The sequence below is a fragment of the Mastigoproctus giganteus genome, chromosome 6 (assembly GCF_048544385.1).
Source record: "Mastigoproctus giganteus isolate SK-2022 chromosome 6, ASM4854438v1, whole genome shotgun sequence".
NCBI classification, from domain to species: Eukaryota; Metazoa; Arthropoda; class Arachnida; order Uropygi; family Thelyphonidae; genus Mastigoproctus; species Mastigoproctus giganteus.
Genome location: NC_143580.1, coordinates 159,608,970 through 159,633,386, shown reverse-complemented (window position 1 = coordinate 159,633,386; position 24,417 = coordinate 159,608,970). Strand labels below are relative to the sequence as shown.

The 24,417-nt window shown below is 36.9% G+C and overlaps 1 protein-coding gene across 1 annotated transcript in view; it reads right to left on the bottom strand.

The window, feature by feature from the left end:
• The window catches only part of Adss (adenylosuccinate synthetase), a 236,410-nt gene extending 218,212 nt beyond the window's left edge, over positions 1–18,198 (bottom strand). Inside the window, exon 1 of the mRNA XM_090375434.1 lies at positions 17,960–18,198. Coding sequence (XP_090231560.1) covers positions 17,960–18,154 — 195 coding nt within the window. The 5' untranslated portion in view covers positions 18,155–18,198. The remainder of the gene's footprint in view (positions 1–17,959) is intronic.
• Between the last annotated feature and the right edge of the window lie 6,219 nt (positions 18,199–24,417).

The following is a 24,417-nucleotide window of genomic DNA, read 5'->3' as shown; positions in this document are numbered from 1 at the left end:
GCATGTGCTACGCACTGCTGCTCCTTCCCACCTGGCTATGGAAGCGCCTTTTTGTGGGTTGATCACTCACACACTAGCAAGGCTTTTGTGAATTTATTGGATGATTGTTTTCTACAGCAGCATGTTCGGGAGGCAACTAGAGGGAGTAATACTCTTGATCTGATTATCAGTAGTGATTCTTCATGCATCAAGAATCTGCAGATAAAGGAACCACTAGGTGGCAGTGACCACAGTGCACTGAAGTGGGATTTACTCAAAGAGGTAACTACCATCAAGGGTAAAGGGTTTTTGCTTTCATAAAGGTGACTACGGTGGTCTGAGACAGTATTTAAATTCTATATGGTGGAACCAACTGATGATGTTACCAACAGCAAATTCAAAATGGGAAGCATTCAAAGAATTAATCTTGGAAGCTACTAGGCTTTTCACACCAACAAAGAAATATTGTTCAAAATTTAGGCCTAAATGGATGTCAGATGAACTAACTAGATGTGTGACAGAGAAGAAAAATGCATGGGATATATATAAATTAACATGTGACACAGAAGCCGATATAAGCTGGTCTGTAACCAAGTCACAAAGGAGATTAGGCATGCAAAGGCAGATTATGAGAAATATTTGGCAAAGGATGCAAAGAAAAAACAGCAAAGAGTTCTTTACCTATGAAAACTCTAGAAGGAAAGGATGAATCAGATTGGTGCACTGGATATTGATGGTTCAACTGGTGATCTTGCTTAGGTGGCTAAAAAACTAATGAGTATTTTGCATCTACATTCACACACGAGGAGTTATTCAGGAAGGGGAATGCCAGAGGTGAGTTAAACTCTGGCAGCGAGCTAGATGATTTTGTAATAATTGTGAGGAAAGTGGAGGAGAAATTGTTGAGTATAAACATAAAAAATGCACCCGGGGGGGGGATCTATCCAGTTACATTAAAGGAGGCAGCAAAGGAAGTAAGCAAACCCTTAGCCATAATTATGAGAGTTTCTTTGGACTCAGGGGAGGTACCCATGGACTGGATATGTGCAAATGTAACCCCAATCCACAAAGGAGGAAAAAAGGGGGTGACAGGTAATTACAGACCTGTTAGTTTAACTTCTGTTCCAGGGAAATTAATGGAGGCACTGGTTAAAGAAGCATTGCAGGAACATCTAGAAAAGACTTCAGTTATAGCTCGGACACAGCACGGGTTTGTTAAGGGAAAGTCTTGTCTGACTAATTTGATTGGATACTATGATGTAGTCACAAAGGAACTGGATGCAAAGAATAACTTTGATATCATATATTTGGATCTTAGAAAAGCCTTTGATAGTGTTCCACATGGAAGACTGTTGCACAAATTGTAGCAGTGTGGCAAATTGCTACTATGGATAAAGGGATGGTTGAGTGGGAGAAGACAGAATGGTAATCAATGGACACTGCTCTTCGTGGACTATTAGTAGAGTCCCTCAGGGTTTGGTGTTGGGTCCATTGTTGTTTTCTGTATTTATAAATGATACTGATGATGGTATATCAAGCTTAATGTCCAACAGGATCTAGAAAAGTTGAGAGATGGGCTAAGAGGTGGCAAATGAAGTTTTCATTGACTAATGTAAAGTATTACATATGGGAAGCAGTAATCCCAGAGTAACGTATCAACTCTGTGGTACCACACTGACAGTGGTAGAGAATGAAAAAGACCTGGGGGTAATTGTGCAGCAGATATTAAGTTTTCTGAGCAGTGCAGACGGTCTGCAAGAGTAACTCATGGTGTCTTGTCAATGATATACAGGAATTTTTCTAGCAGGAATAAGGAGGTAATTATCCCCTTGTATAAAGCAATGGTCAGGCCACACCTTGAGTACTGCATACAGGTTTGGAGGCCTCATTTCAAGAAGGATGTACAGCTGTTGGAACGAGTACAGAGAAGGGAAACAAGATTAGTGAATGGATTTTGTTTTTAGCTAAGAAAGGGTTGCACTTACGAAGAAAGGCTTAAGTTTTGCAAATTACAGGGTCTGGAGACTAGGCACCTGCGAGGTGATCTAATTGAGGTGTATAAAGCCTTGAATGGTTTGAGCATGCTCAATGAGGATGGGATTCTTCCTCTTGCTCAGAATAATCACCTGAGAGGGCATAAATTCAAATTGAGGAAAGACGGTTGTAGGATAGATGTGCGGAAGTTTGTCTTTAGCCAGCGGGTGGTTGATTGGTGGAACAAACTTCCATCTCGTAGAAGCTGATAGCTTAAATAGATTCAAGGCAGAACTTGACAAACATTTGGAGCAAGTGGATGGATGAAATAAGGGGTTGTTTTTTTTGCTGATGCTATATAGGCTTGCTTTCTTGCATCGTGTGCCTTTGCTAATGCTAACTGTTTTTAGTTTTAAAGGGAAATATTTAACTATTCCTTTATTAGGAATGATTTAATTTCTTTTCAAAATTAAATTATATATTAAATTAAAATAATAAACTAATATTTATTATATTATACTTCTTTCCAAACAAGTTGTTTTTTTTTTGCTATATTCTCACTTTTTGATTCAGTTTTTGTTTTTCTATGAAGAAAATCTAATTGTTTTGGGATTTAAGACTAAAAAATTGCAGGAAATGGACAAAGAGATTGGGAAAATTTGGCTTTTTGACTTAACATATTAAATTGTGTTCAATGAATAGTTTAATAAACCTAGTCAGACACATTCATTAGTTTTTTTTAAATTTAGCTAGAGATTTTGAAAGTTACGACTTAATATTCATAGAGCCTTTGTATTGGTGATTTGGGACAAATATATCATATAACTAATAGTGGTATCACCTAACTAGCAATGCATGGTAGTGGAATTGTAAAGTTAAATTGTGGTAAATAAGTAGCTCAAAGGTTCTAATCACATAGTTTGGCATGTATTTTTTTTTTTTTTTTTTTTAGCTAAGAAATTTTATTTACAGAATGAATGCAATAGTAAAGCATAATACAAATAACATAAGCTTCATAGCATAATACATATAACGTAAACTCGATAGTGTAATATGTTTTATTGCATTTCAATATCTATTAGTTTAGTGCAGGGGTGTATGTTGCCTCCGTAGCCAGGTGGGCAGGAGCAGCACACGCTTCTTGATTAGACCGGGGTTCGAGCCCATGAGCCGCCAAATACAGAGGATGCGGAAAGGTCAGGGAATAACCATCACATATACCCGGAGCAATATGGCCTTAGTTGCTTGTTTGTTTGTTTGTTATTTGGTTTTTAGGAGCATTAGCAACTAAGACCATATTGCTCTGAGATATGCGGTGGTCATTCCTTGACCTTTCCGCATCCTCCGTATTTGGTGGTGACGGGCTCGAACCCCAGTCTAATCAAGAAGCGTGTGCTATGCACTGCTGCTCCTTCTCACCTGGCTATGGGGGCGCCTGCCTTAGTTGCTAATGCTCCTAAAAACCAAATAACAGTGCAGGGGTGGCCAACTTAATTTGTGATGCGATCTACTTTTTTTTCCTCAAAATGTGCCGCGATCTACCATCTCAAGAATATCATTGCACAATGGTTAAAATAGTTAATCAACACATATTGAAAAACATTGTTTATAAATTTTAAAATTAAATACAATTCAGAATTCTTGTTTTAAATTCATACCTATTTAAATTTTTAATTTGTGTGAAGTTTGTGTCTTAATGTCATCTGTCTGCTAAGCTTTCAAAATCGGGGATATACTTGATAAGGCCAACCGCAAAGTATCTTCTGCATGCAAGTCCATAAGAGTAGAGCGATTCTTCGTCTTTGTTTGTTTCAAATACAAAAAGGCCGATCCGCATAGATATATGGAACCAAACCAGGAATTTAAAAGTTTGCTGCATTTTTTTACATCTAGGTACTTTTCTCGGCAAACATATTTACAAAAGTATTTTTCTGATGACCTTAGGAAGATATCATTTTGCAATGTAATAATTTCATTTTCAAGTAATATTTTCTCCATGTGAAAAATCTCGGCGATTTTTTCTGCAATTTCTGGATAAGAAATATATTGAACAATGTCTTCAATTGTTTTAAAATGGCTGAAGCTGGTTTCAAAATCATCCACAACTTTCTTAATTTCAGAAACATATTTCTCACTATTAATACTTTGGCGCCTCCGTAGCCAGGTGGGAAGGAGCAGCAGTGCGTAGCACACGCTTCTTGATTAGACCGGGGTTCAAGCCCGTCACCAACAAATACGGAGGATGCGGAATGATCAGGGAATGACCACTGCATATCCCGGAGCAATATGGCCTTAGTTGGTAATGCTCCAAACAACAATCAAACAGTTCTTTTATCATTAAATAAGTTTTACTCTTTGATGAAAATGATACTTTTTACTCTTTTTCACAGTATTCATTTTAAATCAAAGGGTATTAAATTAACATATAAGTACTGTACATTTATTAATATTAAGTAAGCTAAATAAGAATTCGACACATCCACTATGCTCTCCACATCATAACTGCGTGAATTTTCACTACACAAGACTAGCAGCTGCACAGTGACAAGCGTAGTCATATGGTTCAACTGATTTTAATAAGCGTATGCAGTGGGGCGCATAATAATAACATTTAGATTTTGACTAATCTATTTTATATATATATATTTAAAATTCGTCATGATCAACCAAAATTAAAGCCACGATCGACTTGTTGGCCACCCCTGGTTTAGTGTACTATTCTCAAATTAAACTGAATTTAAAGAAATTTCATACCTTAGACTAGATCAGCAAAGCAATGGACTCAAAAGTAGCAAGAGTGCTGTGGCTCAGGAGAGAACTGAAGGAAAAGATCTACAAATTGCAGCCTTAGCATATGTGCTACTTATGCAATTGTTGCAGACTATCTGGAATGGGACATAATACATCAAAGGAGGATTTCTTATTTCTTTGAGTGTTCAGTGCAAAGAGTGAGACAATTAGGTGCAAACTCAGCATTCTGATGGATGTTTATGAAACTTTAAAAATATGACAAATGCCCTTGAAGGAATGAAAATGGGGTCCATCAAGCTCTAAGTGCCAAACTCAATGCAAAAAAAAGCAGCAATCCCCAAGGCAGAATGTGCTGATCCCACATTAGGTAGTTATTGTCAGTGACTCTACTGTCAGATAAATCAGAAAAAAATTGTGCAAAAAAGATAAGTGGAACAGAACCATGATATGTCTCCAAAAGTAGATAACACAGAGCAATAACATCTTTTAAGAGCACAAAATGTGATATTGTTGTACATGTTGGCATTAAAGATATTAAGAGTAGGGGGATCTGAGGACTTACTTAACAAGTATAGGGCAATGTTGGGAAAAAATTGAGAGTTAGAATTAAATTTTAAAGTGTCTGCAATTCAGCCCAAACATGATAGGGGGGAGTACATGTCGAGAACTTTGTCGATAAATTTGGCCCTGGAGAGATAACACAAGGCTCACGATATAGAATTGTTCTCAGCATAGTAGTTGTGCCAGAAAACTGCTAGCCTGTGGGGATAGACAAACTAACTGATTAACTAAATCTGTGGGCAGAGGTGATTCCTGCACTGCTCCTCTTGGAACATGCAGAAGCCTGGAAAGCAAGGTGTCAGAGATTTCAAGCCCTGCTACAGGTCATCATGGAAAACAAGTAAATATATGGGCTATATGTTAAACCAGAGGTCGCCAAACTTCTTTGACCGTCGACCCCTTCAAGAGTTTCTTGACTTTTTATCGACCTCCTCTATTTTACTATTACGTAATTATAATAGAACAAGCAAAAAAGACACTTGTGTGAGTTTTTAGATTGTTTATTTTACAGTTACAGTGTTTATTGTATGTATAATATAGTATATATTATTATATTGGCTTAATGTCAAAGGGATACGTTTTTTTTTTTTACGTCCTTCTTAACATTACATATTTGATAGGAGGGATAAATAATATATAAAATATAAAATTTAATTTAGATAACAAAATAACAATAATACAATCTTCCTTATATATATGAAAATAAGACTTTTATTAACTTAGTATACAATTTACTAACGTTGTCAATGTGAAGGGTGTGCTTCATGACTAGACAAGATTAGCAATGTTGGGTTCAAAATTAGTAAGTTTCAGCCTTAAATCACCACAGAATTCTATATCTAGCTTATTTCTTTATTTTGTTAAAATGGAATTAACGTGGCTGAAACCAACGTCAACCATGTACGAGCTTGGAAATGCAAGCAAAAAGGGGAGTTTCAGAATATCCACTTCAGAAAGTTTTAGATATTTTTCAACAACATTTATATTCATTCAAAAGTAACTTAAAGTCCTATTTTTAAAAAGCGTCTTAGCTTCAAAACGCTTTTTAAAAATAGCAAATTCAATAATTTGCTATTTTTAAAAAGCTGACAATTCAATAAGTTCATCTTGTAAGTTACATTCAATATTTTCAATATCTGCAGAAAATGGCGTGATAATCCAATCTGGAATGTGCATGTTTTCAAAATCTGCAAAGCGCAATTTAAATATCATCGTTCAAATTTTGAAGATGTTTTGTGTATATTTCTGTCTTCATCTTTTACTTCCAATTGCCATAGATTCGAAAAGTACTGAAAATCTTTTCGTAACAATGATGATTTAAATAAGGCTAAATTTAGATTGGAAGCCTAAAAGAATCGTCCAAGCTTGAATAATCGTGGTATCTTTACCTTGTAGACAGTACGTCATTAAATTTTGCAAATAAGTCCGCCAAGTAGAAAATATGATTCTTATTTCTCTTCTGTTCATCACTCAAAAACAAATTAACATTTGTAAGAAACTCTAGGGTTGAGTCGAACAACTCAACAAACCTTTGTAGACTTGCACCTCTAGACAACCATCTTCCTTCAGTATGTAAGAGTAATTGGTTCGATACTTCATTTTTTTCACAAAGTTTGGCAAACAATCGCAATTTAAGAGGATGAGCTCTAATTTGATTAATAGATTTAATACACACTCTTAGAGTATCATGCAGTTCGTCACTGAGAGTTTTTACCACCAAATGGTTTTGTTGCAACACACAGTGAATAGCACATACACTTTGATGAACTTTTTCTTTCAGAAAGGCAGCGAAACCTTGATAACGGCCCACCATTGCAGGTGCGCCATCTGTGGCTACTGCTGTTATATTAGTAAATGGAATATCATACTTATTTAAATATTCCTCCAATCGCTGAAAAATTGGCAACCCAAACATCACTTTCAAGATATTTTGCAAATAAAAATTCGTCAAAAATTTGATGTTTGGTTTTACTATAATATCTTACATAAGCCATAAGAATAGAAGAACTACTGAATGTAGATTCATCAAGTTGGATGGAGAACTTACTATTTTTGAGTTCTGATACTACGGTTTTTTCTTCATCTTCAGCCATTTCACCAATACGCCTTTTCACAGTATTCGCACTCAATGGTAAGCATTTTAAAATAGGGCCAGAATCTTTTTTCATTATGGTTTCAATTACTTCTTTGATTGCAGGTATAACAATGTCCTCTGCAATTGTATATGGTTTACCTTTTTTTGATATATTAAAAGAAATATTGTAGGAGGCTGTTTATTGTTTATTTATTATCAGCACCTGCCGAAACTGACAATTAATCCTTGTTTATTGTCAGCTTCGGCAGGTGCTTTCATAAATGATTTTATAGTTGGTCGATGTGTGTATTTCTCTTTCAGTTCTTTAAAAAAAGTCAAGATCTTTATCTTTCTTATTGGGATGGAAACTTTGAAGATGATCTTTCATTTTTGCTGGTTTCATTGCATCGTTACTTAAAGTTTCTTTCGCAAAGAAGACACAGGCCTTGTTTCGTTCGTTAACGAAGCAATAAACCCAAGTTTCAAATATTCTAACGAATATTGTGTGCATTTCTTTTTAGAATCTGAAGCTGCCACTGTGGTTACTGGGGTTGTAACAAAATAATTAAAACTGAAGTCAGTAAGCAAAAGTAATGTCTAAATAATATATCAACTCACGTATTTCTATAGGATGTACAAAACTACCAGCCCTGCTCAACTCTTCAACATAGAGAAGTTTAGTTCGTGAATGAATAACGATTGAATTACAATATGTATGTTGATGAATTTTAGAACATTAATGCTCACTTCTATGTCAATGTGCAAAAATGGGACTAGGATCGAATACGTGTGAGTATAAGTAAATAAGCAACCGTGCATGTGTTGCAATCTCGCGCCGGCCGGGCGGGAACCACCTACATCTGTTTATTGGTAAATACGTCATTTTGGCCTACTTGATTAGCCTCCGTAACTATTTTCATGACCTTGCTCCATCTTACAGGTCCTATTCATGTCACTGTTCCCACAATTCACTCTCAATTGCGTTGTCATTCAGGATGGAGGTAATCCAAGTTAACCGAATTAAATATTACCTGTACAATGATGTCTTATATTTTTCTATCGACCCCTGGGGGTCGATATCAACCACTGTGTTAAACTAACTAAGAACTGCTGCATGTATACTTAGGTGTACATTCATGCTAGAGGCACAGTAAATAAATTTGATGAATTTCAAAGTACTGATTAACATGTTCGCTGTGGCTTATATTTACAGGCTTCCTTTCTACATGTCTTAGGGCACTTTTGTGGGGTATTGGAAAAAATAGGCACCGCTTTTCAGCAAACAGATTTCATATGTGAAGAAGCATCACTCTAAGTAACACCGGGATATGCGGTTTGGAGTTCTAACATCAACAAATGCATCTGAAGGAGATTCAGAATCCACATCACTTGAATAGAATTCTATTTCAGTATCAGATGACATATAATAAAGAGTTGACTCAATGTTATCAGCTTCAACATACTGTCGATTCCTATTTCTCTTCAGTCCTTATGTTCCATGCTGTGGATCCCTTATAACAACCCTTTATGGTAAAATTTTATAGGAAAACACTTTTTACACAAAATTTATCAGTAGACACACAAGAATGATGTTCTGTTTTTTGCAAACTAAGGAATAGAAATTCAGCAAGTATAATCTCCATAAAATTTTGCCTTTTCTTCTTCTTGTGGAAAATACTAAACTGGATAAAATAACTTGGCTGAAATTCGGTTATAGGTGCACCCTCCAGTCTGTCGGCAAGAAGGCAGTGATTGACCGGTGGAGCCTCCGCCCACACTTTTTTCCTCCTCTTTCCCCAGTCATGTGACAAGTAGATGGTGCGTTCTATTTGTAATGGCTCAATATTAGCACAAAACAGTCATGTGACAAGGCAATGGTGGCATATGCCATTTGCTTAATTTCATTATTATTTTATTCACATGAATAAATTATTTTCATTATTTTTTTTCTTAATTTCATGTGACAGTTGCTTAATTTCATTAAGCAAATGTCACATCACTTGGGTTACCTTATTGGCTGATTATTAGGAATGCGTAATTTTCTTCATTTGTGTTTTTCATTGCTAATTCGCTTGAGATTCTTTTTTTTTTTTTTTTTTTTTTTTAAGTGGGAATCTGGGGTCTGCCACCCCCAGAAAAAAAAAATTTATTTATTAATTTGATTAAGCACTTCTGTTCATGTGAAAGAGAAATGTGACATGATGAAAGTGCCATGACTGCTGTTCTCCTGTCCTGAGTTATCTAATTGGCTGATTATTACAAATGCATAATTTCCTTCATTTGCATTTTTGATTGCTAATTTGATTGTGATTTTGGCTGGAAATTCATCAGTTTTTGTTTGCCATGGTTCTGTGTGGATGTCCCCGTGCTGCTGCTGTGATTTTTTCTTTGTTTCCCTTTGTTCAATCCCAATGAAGCGAGTGAGTGCAAAAATGTATCATTTGGAAAGTGAAGGTTGCAAAGATGTGATTGATTGGTGCTAAAGGTGAAATTGATAGCTTCCAAATATAAGTGTTTTCAGTGTGGAAGTATGATGAGCTTGGCCAAGCGCAAGGATCATACAGATGGTTTTGAGTGGGTTTATAGAAAGAAAGGGACCCATCCTCATCAGATCAAATGGTCTGTGCAAAAGGGTTCAAGGTTCTTGGAGAGCAGGCTAACCATGACTGATGTGCCCCTTCTCACTTATTATTGGTTTGTGAAGGTGCCTGTTGACTTTGTCATGAATGAGCTGGTTGTGGATTCTGCAACCGTGAGTGACTGGAGGAATTTTTGTCGTGAGGAATGTGTCGATGTGTGTGAGAGAGAAAGTTGTGTGATTGGCAGTGTAAATGTTATTGCTGAGATTGATGAGAGTAAGTTTGGAAAAAGAAAATACAATCATGGTAAAAGAGTGAATATGAAATGGGTGTTTGATGGGGTTGAACAAGGATCAGTATGCTGTTTATTCAGGGTCATTGAAAATAAGAGTAAAGAAGTTCTCCTGGACATAAGTAAAACTTCCATTTTTCCTGGTACTATTATAGCATCAGATTGCTGGAAGTCTCATGATTACCTAGGTGACGAAGGGTTTAAGCATCTAGCTATAAACCACTCGATTCACTTCAGTGATCTTGAAACTGGCACTAATTCAAACAGTATTGAGGGTACTTGAGTGACATTAAACTGCAACTGTCATCGAGAACAGTCAATGATCAGTTTGACTCCTACCTCACAGAATATATGTGATGTAGCCATTCCGGCAGCAGCAACTTGACTATGTCATCCCTCAATACCATATAACAGAAATATACAAGCCTACAGGCAAGGACAGGGATTGAGAGCATCCCACTGATTAGGTAAGTGTTTTTCTTTGTCTTTTTTCGGTAACTGTACAACTTGTTAGTGTCGATGTTTTTTTTTTTTTTTTTGTTTTTCATGAATTCATGTACTCTCCAGAATTAATCACGTCACACAATGATGAACTCTACCTACCAGGAGACGAGGGGAAAGGCAGTGATTGGGCAGTCTCCAGCAGTCAATGACTGCCTTCTTCCTCTTCTTGTTGCCACCATTTTGGAGGGTTCACCCTTAACTGAATTTTTACCAATAACTTCAACACAAACAAAAAACACATGAAACTGAACAAAATATATAGCTTATAAAGCGCTCTCTGGATAGTGCAACTAATGCTAAGCAAAATCCAACTAGCCTATAGTTCAATCAGTGTGCCACTATCAAACAGTTGTTCATTTCATATGCCTTTCCTTTTACAGTGCTCATTCATTGACTGCAATTCAATGGATGCAAAACTGCATTCAAGGCACAAATATTAAAGTGCATTTTGACAAATTTGTGTTATGACAGCAAATGTGTTAAGTCATCAAATGGAGACATTGCAGGAATATTGAGGGCATGGTGTCACTGAGACATAAGGGATGCAGAATTTGAATATGGGAGTTGTGTTCTTAGTTAGGAAGAATATTAAATCTAAGACAGCAATATCCAGTGCACATGGGTGGCCAATGCAATGTGTATAAGGCCTTGAATGGGTTGAGCAGGCTCAATGCTGATGGGATTCTTCTTCTTGCTCAGATTACAAACCTGAGAGAGAATAAATTCAAATTGAGGAAGGACAGTTATAGAATAGATGTGCAGAAATTTGCCTTTAGCCAACGGGTAGTAGAATGCTGGAACAAACTTCCATCTGTCATTGTGGAAGTTGATAGCTTAAATAAATTCAAGGAAGAACTGGGCAAACTTTTAGAGCAAATGGATATGTGATATGGGATGTTTTTTTTTTTTTTTTTTGGATGATGCTGTATAAGCTTGATTTCTTGCATCATATACCTCTGGTAATGCTAAAACAAAAATGTGAGTAGAGTGTTATAGGCCTAATGACTGTGATGAGTATAACAAACAACTATACAGAGAAATACAGCAGGCAAGTAAATCAGAATACCTTATAATGGAGAATTTTAACTTTCGAGATATTGACTGAAACTTGTGGGTTGTTCATTCACACAGTAGAACACTTTTGTGGATTTATTGGATGATGTCTGCTAAAACAGCATGTTAGAAGGACAACAGGAGGAAGCACAACTCTTGATCTGATCAGCATGCATTAAGAATCTTAAGAATCTGCAAGTAAAAGATCTACTAAATGGCAGTGATCACAGTGTAATAATGATGTGGGATTTACTTAACAACATACCTATTGTCAAGGGCAAAAGGAAGGCCTTTTACATTCATAAGAATGACTACAGTGGTCTCGCAGATTTTTAAACTCAATAAACTCTTTTCATACCAACTAAGAAATACTGTTCAAAGCTTAGACCCAAATGGATATTAGACTGAAATGGACAAACTGGTGAGACTTGTGACAGAAAATAAAAATGCATGGGATGCATATAAAGGTTATACTCCATTTTATGGGTATACCTTGTCACTGCGTTGTGAGCGTGGCCGAACAACAAAGTCATTGTCTGTTCTGTGATTGTCTAATAACTGTGAATGTGTAACGTGCCTTTCTGATTGGTTATAAATTCGCTTCAGATTTTAGAAGTAAATGCAAAATTATCATTAGCTTTGTTTCACCATGTTGTTTAGTCATTATTGTGCTCAATTATTGCTTAGCCACTGCCGTCGGTGCTGCTCTCAGGTATTTTGCTCTGCTGCCATCAAAAATTGTGATTTTTTTTAAGTTTGTTATTGTGTTCAACCCCAATGGAGTGAGTGACTGCAAAAATGTATGGTTTGGAAAAGGATGGATGTTAAGCAGTAATTCAATAGAGTTTGTAAAATGTACCAGCCGGCATGCCAGGACTGATGAGGTGAGTTTTCATTGTATTCAAGTAGTTTTTTTTACGATTTGATTGTGTTCCACAGTTATTGTATTAACTGTGGAACACAATCAACCAAGATTCTCTTGACAGTAGCAGTGGTGTGGGGGGAGCAGCCCCCACAGAAGTGGGGGTATTGGAGGTAGACGCCCCCCCCCCCAGAAAAATAAAAATAAAGAATATTTGCAGACGTGCATGAACAATTCTCATTATTAATGCACACGGAATCGTTTAGGATTATGGGGCCACAAAAGCTGGGATTTAGAGGCAGCAGCCCCTCAAAAATAATTTTTAAAAAAAGCATTTTTGTAGACATGCATAAGCAATAATCATTGTTAATGCACTAGAAATCCTCTAGTAACGTAGTGAGTGGGAGATGCCTTCACCTGTCAATCACTTCTTCCTCTCCTCACCAAATTACATAGGTGCAGCATAATCTGGAGTATTACCCATATAAATTATCAAGTGAAACAGAAACCTAAGGTAGATATAAATTGGTGTGCAATCAGTCACACAGGAGGTTAGGCAAGTTAAGGCAGATTACGAGAAGTCGCAGGCAAAGAATGCAAAGAAGAGTATCTGAAGAGCAGAAAAAAAGATCTCAAGTTTTTAAGGCTTTGAATAAATTGAGAAAGCTGTTGTTTGGTTTTTAGGAGCAACTTTCAACTAAGGCCATATTGCTCCGGGAATATGCGGTGGTCATTCCCTGACCTTTCCGCATCCTCCGTATTTGGTGGTGACGGGCTCGAACCCCGGTCTAATCAAGAAGCGTGTGCTACGCACTGCTGCTCCTTCCCACCTGGCTACGGAGGCGCCTATTGAGAAAGCTCAATGTTGACAGCATTCTTTGTCTTGCTCAGATTACACATATTACACAAGAGGATGATAGCAGAATGAAGAATGGTAGCAGGATAAATGTGCAGATATTTGTCTTCGGGCAGCACATGGGTGATTGTTGGAACAAACTTCCATCTGTTGTTGTTGTTGTTGTAGTAGTGGCATGCGATGCAAGAAAGCAAGTGTATGAGCTTATGCAGCATCGGCCAAAAAAAAAAAAAATAAAAAATTTACAAAACAATTCCCTCGATGTTTGTCCAGTTCTTCCTTAAATTTATTTAACCTATCAACTAGTAGTTGTTGGTGACTCTATTGTCAGGGAAACGGGGAACATGCTTTGTAAAAAGGATAGGTGGAACAGGACCAGGGTATGTCTGCCAGGGGCAAAGGTTGATGACGTTGTAGAGCGGATATCATCTTTTAAGGGCACAAAAGGTGATATAGTTGTACACGTTGGCACTAATGATATTAAGAGTAGGAGACCAGCGGAATTATTTAACAAGTACAGGTCACTATTGACAAAAAGCCGTGAAGTAGGGTTGAATTTGAAAGTGTCTGCAATTCTGCCCAGACACGATAGGAGGGAGTATATGATGAAAGCCTTGTCGATCAATTCGGCCCTGGAAAGATTGTGCAAGGCTCAAGGGGTAGAATTTTTTTCAGCCTGGACTGTACGTGTTAACAGGAGAGATTGCTTCTAGAGGGATGGGATACACTTAAATAGAAAGGTTGCAAGAATATTTGCTGATGCTATCGAGGCAGTGTTAGGTGGGTCGGAAAACTGCTAGCTTGGGGGGGGAGACAAAGACTAATAGATTAACAGTAGCCACTGGCAGAGGTGAAAGAGATTCTTGCACTGCTTCTATTGGAATGAGCAGAAGCCTGAAAAACAAGATGCAGGATATTTCAGAGACTGCTGGAAGTCATTGCGGTACAAGTAAACAATGGGTTGTGTTAGGGTAGCTAAGAATAAAAACAGGTGCAGGTATATTTGCGTGTACACCAATGCTAGGAGTTTAGTAAATAAATTTGATGAATTTGAGGTATTGCTCAAAACATCAAAGGCAGATATTGTTGGGATATCAGAGACGTGGTGTCACACAGATATAAGGAATGCAGAACTGGAATTTGGGGAGTACAACGTCTACAGAAAGGATAGACAGGATAGGAAGGGAGGAGGGGTTATGCTATTAGTTAAGAAACACATAAAATCCAAGGAAGTGAAGCCAGTCGACATCGATGGACAGGGCAGTGTCGAGTCAGTTTGGTGTGCCATAAGCATAGGTAAATCAAAATTGAGAGTAGGAGTGTGCTATAGGCCTAATGACTCTGATGAGTATAATACGATACTGTACAGGAAAATAGAATGGGCCAGTAAAGCAGAGAGTCTTATAATGGGGGATTTTAATTTCCCAGATATTGACTGGAATTTGTGGGTTGGTCACTCACACACTAGCAAGGCTTTTGTGGATTTATTGGATGATTGTTTTCTACACCAGCATGTTCGGGAGGCAACTAGAGGGAGTAATACTCTTGATCTAATTATCAGTAGTGATTCTTCATGCATTAAGAATCTGCAGATAAAGGAACCACTAGGTGGCAGTGATCAGTGTGCTGAAGTGGGTTTTACTCAAGGAGGTAACTACCATCAGAGGTAACGGGAAGGGTTTTTGCTTTCGTAAAGGCGACTATGATGGTCTGAGACAGTATTTAAATTCTATACAGTGGGACCAACTGATGATGTTATCAACAGCAAATTCAAAATGGGAAGCATTCAAGGAATTAATCTTGGAAGCTACCAGGCTTTACATACCAACCAAGAAATATTGTTTAAGGTTCAGGCCTAAATGGTTGTCAGATGAACTAATGAGACATGGCAGAGAAGAAAAATACATGGGATACATACAAATTAATGGGTGACATGGAAGCCTATGATAGATATAAGTTGGTCTGTAACCAAGTCACAAAGGAGATTAGGCAGGCAAAGGCATATTATGAGAAATCCTTGGCAAAGGATGCAAAGAAAAACAGTTCTTTACCTATTTAAACTCAAGAAGGAAAGGGATGAATCAGATTGGTCCACTGGATGTTGATGGTTCAACAGTTGAGGATCCTGCTCAGGTGGCTAACAATCTAAACAAGTATTTTGCATCTACATTAACACATGAGGAGTTATTCAGGAAGGGGAATATAGTAGGTGAAGTAAACATTGGCAGTGAGCTAGATGATTTTCTAATAACTGAGTGGAAAGTGGAGGAGAAATTGTTGAGTATAAACATAAAAAAGGCACCCGGGGTGGATGGGATCTATCCAGTTATATTAAAGGAGGCAGCAAAGGAAGTAAGCAAACCCCTAGCCATAATTATGAGAGCTTCTTTGGACTCAGGGGAGGTACCCATAGACTAGAGATGTGCAAATGTAACTCCAATTCACAAAGGAGGATCAAAGGATGACACAAGTAATTATAGACCTGTTAGTTTAACTTCGGTTCCAGGAAAATTAATGGAGGCACTGGTTAAAGAAGCACTGCAGGATCATCTAGACAAGAATTCAGTTACAGCTCAGACACAGCATGGTTTTGTTAAGGGCAGGTCTTGTCTGACCAATTTGATTGGATACTATGATGTAGTCACAAAAGAACTGGATGCAGGGAATAACTTTGATATTATATATTTGGATCTTAGAAAGGCTTTGGATACTGTTGTGCATGGCAGACTGCTGCACAAATTGGAGCAGTGTGGCATTGGAGGAAAATTGCTGCTATGGATAAGGGGATGGTTGAGTGAAGAAGACAAAGAGTGGTTATCAACGGACACTGCTCAACGTGGACTAATGTTATTAGTGGAGTTCCTCAGGGTTCAGTGTTGGGTCCATTGCTGTTTTCTGTATTTATAAATGATACTGATGATGCTATATCAAGCTTAGTGTCCAAGTTTGCAGACGATACAAAGGTTGGCAGGGTTGTTAAGGACACTACTGATGCTATGCTACTGCAACAGGATCTGGAAAGGTTGAGCAGATGGGCTGAGAGGTGGCAAATGAAGCTTAACATTGACAAATGTAAAGTACTACATATGGGAAACAGTAACCCCAGATCAACGTATCAACTCTGTGGTACTACGCTGACAGTGGTAGAGAATGAAAAGGACCTGGGGATAATTGTGCAGGCAGATATGAAGTTCTCTGAGCAGTGCAAGCAGACGAGCTGCAAGAGTAGCTCATGGTGTCTTGTCAATGATATACAGGAATTTTTCTAGCAGGGATAGGGATGTGATTATTCCCTTGTATAAGGCATTGGTCAGGCCACTCCTTGAGTACTGTATATAGGTCTGGAGGCCTCATTTCAAGAAGGATGTAGAGCTGCTGGAACGAGTACAGAGAAGGGCAACAAGATTGGTGAATGGAACAAAGGGTTGCTCTTACGAAGAAAGGCTTAAGTTTTGCAAATTACAGAGTCTGGAGACTAGGCATCGGCGAGGTGATCTGATAGAGGTGTATAAGGCTTTGAATGGCTTGAGCCTGCTCAATGCCGATTCGATTCTTCCTCTTGCTCAGAATAATCACCTGAGAGGGCATAAATTCAAATTGAGGAAGGACGGATATCTGATAGATGTGCGGAAATTTGCCTTTAGCCAGCGGGCAGTTGGTTTGTGGAATAGACTTCCATCACTTGTTGTTGAAGTTGATAGCCTAAACAAATTTAAGGCTCAGCTGGACAGGTATTTCGAACGAACGGAGAGGTGAAATGGGAGTAGTGGTTGTTTTTTTTTTTTTTTTTGGCTGATGCTGAATAAGCTTGCTTTCTTGCATCATATGCCTCTACTAATGCTAATGCTAAATTTGTGGAAGTGATTAGTTTGAATAAATTCAAGGAAAAACTAGACAAATTATTGGAGGGGACAAACAGGTAATGTTGTTTTTCTTTTTTCTTTGCCCGATGCATTATAAGCTTGCGTTCTTGCATCATTTGCCACTACTAACAATCTTTCAAAAATAGCAATAACAATATAGAAATTGTTATAACAAAATCATTTTCCTTTACAGAACAAATTTCTTTGGTCTCTAATCATTTTAAACTGCACAAAATTGACAAAACTTGTAAATAATGTATCTATAAATGGTAAAATCACTTCGACTACGACGCACGCCACCACATTAATACTACGACAGCTTTTCCACTGTAATGGAGGATTAAAATGGTAACTTATCATTACAGACTTCGTACTTGCGTTACAATCTGATATACCGTGCTTAGAATTTACTCTGGCACACAAGTAATTGATTGTTTTAGAAAAGCTGAAACCAGACAAGGGGGCGCTGTATATAACAAATATAATTAATATATAACTAAAATTCTCTCAAGCTTTAAATATCGTACAAAAGTTCATACAATATATTTTCGTCTAAAACGATATCGGTATAAGACCTTGAACCTTTTCTCTTAAGGGTTAATATGACTCACCTGACACCTGCACACTATATCAGCACTTCCTGCAAGCAAATCAACAACTTTTCCTTTTCCTTCATCGCCCCACTGAGCACCCAATATTACATTTACATGTGATAATACTTCTTTCCTGGGCCTCTTATGTAATGAATATTCAGATAATTCACCATTCATCCCGGCATGATTAATAATATCAGACCTCTGTGCCATACTTGCAAAAACCAGTCGCCGCTAATTCAAACACCACGCAGTAACGCCACCTTTATTAAAACACAATAAATTCTAGGACAACGATTATGCGCTCCTAAGGTATCTATTTTAGGAATAACGGTAATTAGAACCTTAAATTTTTCATAAAGCTCTTTTATATAACTAATGGCAGATTTTTCCCTCGTTCGAATCTTCCTGACTTCTAATCTCTCCAATCACGCTAGGAATTCTTATGAATCTTTTTCACAACGTGATTGAGTTAAACGATCTCCGGCGAGAATTGCATGTTTTTTTTGCCCCAGAAACCCGGATGTTTCATCCGACAAACAACAAACGTTATGGCCTGAGTTGCTTATGCGCCTAAAAACTTTACAACAAACCAGATTTTTTTTTTTTTTTATCACTTACTAATCTGTACCATCAGAGAAGAATTTTAGTGAATTTTAAATGGTTTCATTATTCACCGCCAAAGTTTTGAAAAAAAGCAGATAAAGTAAATGTCACCCTATGGCCATCCGGAATATTAATTCATCTACCAAAGGATATTATGTTCGTGAATTGCGTGTGTTCTTTGATCGATTTACCTGTTTTGCAGGATGACAAACCGGAGTTTCCAGGGAGAGAAATCCTTGCTATTTACTCCTGAAACCGACTAACTCAGGTACAGAGGGAAAAAATAAATAAATAAACTATAAAAGTTCCTTGCGTCATTGATGGGATTAGAACCCGGAGCTTTACCACCCGGTATAAGAATAGTTGTGCCACTGTGCTATCCGCGCAGACGACAAAAAGTCAATAAATTCTTCTCACCATCAGCAGATCGTCAGTAACCCAGTGGCAAAGGAACTGGTTGCAAAAGATAATTTTGGAATCATATGCTTAGAATTTAGAAAAGCTTTTGTACTGTACAACATAAAAGACTTCTGTAAATATTGGAGCAGTGTAGCACTCGTGAAAGTTAATACTATGGAAAAAGAGATAGGTGAATAGTAGAAGACAATGGTTATCGTTGGGCACCTCTTTTCTTAGAATAATGCTATTGAAGTGGCCTAACTTGTGATCATCTTTTCCAGTTCCTAGTTTATTTGCGACAATAAGTGTTTTGCTTTGTTTATTTAAAAGAGTTGCTTTATGCCTCATTTTGCGTTTTCGCGATAACACAGTGGTATCGCCACCTTCCTCCCCACACCCGCTGGCTGGAAAAGGTCCGGTTTCGAATCCCGTCGATGACGGGAGGAACTTCAATGGTTTTTTTTTTTTTTTTTTTTCACTCCGTGCTGAGTCGGTCTCTGGTGTAGATACCAAGGTTTTCCCTAAGAAAACTGGGGTTTTATTCGTCCAGCAAAACAGGCAAATCGACCAAAGAACACACGCAATTTACAGACATAATACATAAACGGACATACGTAAGAAATTACGGGTGGCTCTAACATAATAATTTTGTTTAGCCTCATTTCACCAATGTATTTCATGCCTGACTGGTTCTTCTAAGAGAAATCTATTTTTTTTTTTTTTTTCTTCGTTACTGTATTTCTACCATTGCTGATCGCGTGCTTGAAATGCTGATCTACTTTCTGCGTGGCCAGTAAACAAAAGAATAATTGTAGGCAGTTCCTCTACAAAAGGAATGTTGCGTTCGGTGTCCATCAATGCGGGAATGAATGAATGATTTCTCAGCCACAGACAAAGATGAACAGGCCCCATCCTCGTTGGCTAAGAACCTGAATCAAGCAGCTACCCGGGTTCTAGTTGCTCTCTTGCAGATTATAAAAATAACAGAACGGCTAGCCATCGTAAATACGTAGTTAGGGCCAACCTCCTCGTGGTGTAGACCTCGATGATTTCCATGAGAAGGATCTCATGGAAATTCTGGGCAAGATTTCCATGAGATCCTTCCTAGTAGAAAAGTGGCCAGAAACGACACAACAACGTTTATATTGCATAAACATAATATTACATTTATTTCTGGCAATTGCAGAGGTGTGTATTATCACAGTTTACCAAGGTGGAATTGAACTAACTTCAGATGCCCTTCAAAAGATACAGTATATATCGACATACTGTTTTGCCTGTTTGCGCAGCCAATACAGAGATTATATTCACGAAGAGACAACAGTTTGAAACTTGTCAATGACGAGAGGAAATTTAATGGATTAAAGTCCATAATAGATTAACGTCACTCCACGGTCTAAGGCGTATATAGCAAGGTTTTTCGCCCCCGAAACTGGGGTTTATTCCGTCCAGCAAAACAGGCAAATCGACCAGAGAACACACGCAATTTACAGACATATTACATGAAACGGTATATGTAAGAAATTATGGGTGACCCCAACATAATAATTTAAATTTGAATGGATTAACTACTGAATCATTTGTGAGTATTAGGCGTGGATAGCAACGTTTTTTTCCTTTGAAACTAGGAGTGTGGCAAAATTACTGGCTTTTTTCAATCAGCAAAAATGCAACTCGACTGCAGGACACCGGCAATATATGGACCAAATACACATCGGCTTATAAATTTGGATAAGGGTGGGTCTTATAACACAGTTTTTTAACATAATTTTTCCTCCGGATTTCAACCCCCTACAATGGATAAAAATTACTATATTAGGGTTACCCGTAAATGATTACATTAACCCGTATTCGTGTCTGTAAATTGCGTGTGTTCTCTGGTCGATTTTCCTGTTTTGCTGGACGAAAAAACCTCAGTTTCTGAGGGAAAAAAACCTTGTTATCTACGCCTGAGACCGACTAATTCAGCCGCGGAGTGAAAAAAGCCCACTAAAGTTCCTCCCGTCATCGACGGGATTCGAACCTGGGCTTTTTCCACCCAGTGTGGGGAGGACGGTGACGATACCACTGTGCTACCCACGCAGACACCCCTACAATGGATAAACTCAGTTTTTCACTTTGGTAAATATATAAGGTGGTCCTACCCTTTGAATCAGATGCGAGACATCCTTTATATCTAAAAACTTTCGCCTACTTTCAGATGGAAATTTGATTTTGCGTTAATTTCAACTTCAATAAGAAAAAAAATTTCATTAGATTTTCCAGCAGATTTTGGTCAGTTTTCACTGTTAGAATTTGAAAACAGATTCTAACACTTGACCTAAATCCACCGATAAATTGGGACAACAGTACACCACAATAGTTTCAAAAGAAGGTGAACATAAATGTAGGTCACTTTAACGCTGGATCTAAAAAAAAATGTTACATTAGGGACACACTGAAAGTTATTTAATCTACTGAAAGTTATTTAAGCAATTTACAGACACGATAATGTGTATCGTGTCTGTAAATTGCGTGAGTTCTGTGATTTGCCCGTTCTGCTGGACGGAAAACCTGTGTTTCCGAGGACCTTGCTATCTACGACGGAGACTGACCAACTCAGCCAAGGAATGAAAACAGCCCATAAAAGTGCTGACTTCATTCACGGTATTCGAATAAAAGTTCCTGACTTCATTCGAATCTCGCGTTTTCTACCTGGTGTGGGGAGGACGGTGGCGATACAAATGTGCTATTCTCACAGAAAAACTAGATTTACAGGACCATCTCAACATCGTGATATCTCATTGGATGATCCGTGCAGCTCTGTATTGGAAAAACCATTTGATCCAGTCTAATAGGCTCACCGGAGAAAGAAATTCAATAGGAAATAGAAAGCTTCTTAGCTCTTAATGTCTCCTCACTACAACACGCAGCAATTCTTATACGCAAAGATAAAGAAGGGTTCTCATTTCGTGAGTTAATGAGATCACTAAAAATGCAACCAGAGCTATATTAAAATACTGCAGTTATTCGACAAAGCTGTAAATTCTTTGATAGTATAAAACTAAAAAGTGTGAATGACAGTTGCAATTCAAAGTAATAGATGTGAAAAATTCAAAAACTGTCAAACTTTATTATTAGAGTTGAAAAGCTACGATGAAGCGTTGCAGGATTCTTCAGTTACAGTGTGTTTTAATACTGCTCTGGCCTATAAAGTATTATTATTATTATTATTAATTAATGTATTAGATCCAAAGCTGTATTAGATCTCAACAGATATGATATACACAATTGCCAACATCCCTTTACTCAACAAGATAGCCTTCCTCAGATAGTGAACTCTTGTGTAGTCTTAACTCCACAATACACTGAGATCCTTAAGATTATAGAAGAGTTGAAGAACAAGAAATCTTATGGACTGGACTGTATTACAGTAACCGAAGTAAAGATAAATAAAGAACAGCTCACTGTTCTCTTGGTGGAGCTTATAGCACGGATGTTAGAGTCGGGAAGCTATCTATCCTACAAACTTATTTTCATTTAAGATAATTCCTATATATAAAAAGGGATCGCCTGATGACTTTTACAATTATAGACCAATAACAATACAGTCAGTTATAAATAAGATAATAGAAAATTATATATTTTCTCATATAAGCAAATATTTACATCAATATGGACTGTTAAATAACTCACTATTCTCATATCAGAAGGGAAAAAGCACACAGACATTATTAGATAATTTAGTAGACTCTTAACTTACATTTAAACAACAATAACCTCATAATGATTTTATTTATGGATTTGACAAAAAAATATGACTTAATTGATGTCCCAATATTGAAACAGAAATTACTGAAATATGGAATAAGGGGAAGAATCAATCAACTCTTAGAATCTTATTTAACCAAAAGAAAAATAACAGTTGAAGTAGAAAATACAAAGGGAAAATCAAAAATAATGTAAAGAGGGGAGTACCTCAGGGTACACATGTAGGGCCAATCATGTTCAACATCTATATAAATGACATATTCGAAGTAATAAAGAACTCCTTTATAAAAATCTATGCAGATGATATAATCTTATATACAATAGGAAAGAACATGAAAAAAAATGGCAATAGACTTACAGCAAGATGTAATACGTTTACAAAATTGGTTGCATGATAATAAACCAGCACTCAGCTTTGAAAAAACAAAATTCTTGGTAATTAGACCTCCTCATCAACCGTGCACATACATCCGTTTATTGAATTACATGAACATGAATGCCTACATGACCAGAATTTTCAGAATTGCAAATGTCTAACTGTGGAAGAAGTTTCAAATCAGTTTTACCTTGGGTTATGGATTGACTTCAGTCTAAGTTGGACAATGCATATAACAAATTTGTACAAGAAAATGAGATTTTATGTGTACTTTTTTTACTACATTAAGAATAAATTAAATCTAAGAACAAAAGTAACCTTATATTATACATTAGTGGACCCACAACTCAATTATTTAGTAAATTGTATGGGCAAGAGCAAATATAACGGAAATAACAGTAATAATAAACAGCTTAATTAACAGTATTTTGAAAGTTTTAATGGGGACAAACTCTTGGAATGACATGAATAAGAGAAAGCAATTCTTCTTGAAATTTAAAACACTATATCCAGTTCAAAAACTGAAGTTAAATCTATTTTTGAAAAATCTTAACACTATTTATGAAGAATCGAATCTACAAAGGAATGTCTCACTTAATTTAAGGAACCCAAAAGCAATTGTTCTGCCACATCCTAGGGTACTAAATAGATTTGGAAATAGGCACACAATGAATATAATAAACAGAATATTGGCTAATGTTGATTTCAAGCTCAGGAGAAGTTATCCTATCTCCAAATTAAAATTCCTAATAAGAAAATTTTTGATACACAACGATACAGTAAATTAGAATAGATATGCAGAAAATTACTATCTCTGTTTGCAGTGTGGAATGTACTATGTGTAGTGATATCATTGTCTTTTCTGTAAGATAACAAATTGCATGCAAAAACTGTTGTAAATGAAGAATTACAACTTGTCAAGAAATTTACTTTTCTTAACAAGTTCATTTATTGCAAACAAATTCTCTTGATAAAATTGTATTATTATTATTATTAGATTTGGAGATAGGCACACAATGAATATAATAAACAACGTGCTGGCTAGTGTTGATTTCAGGCTCAGGAGAAGTTATCCCATCTCCAAATTAAAATTTCTAATAAGAAAATTCTTGACACTCAATGATACAGATTAAAATTGCTATACAGATAAATTACTATCTCTGTTTACAGTGTGGAATGTACTATGAGTAGTGACTTCATTGTCTTTTCTGGTAGTAAAATAATTTGTATACAAAACTGTTGTAAATGAAGAATTTCAACTTGTCAAGAAATTCGCTTTTCTTAACAAGTTCATTTATTGTAAACATATTCTCTTGATAAATAAATTGTATTGTATTTAGCTATA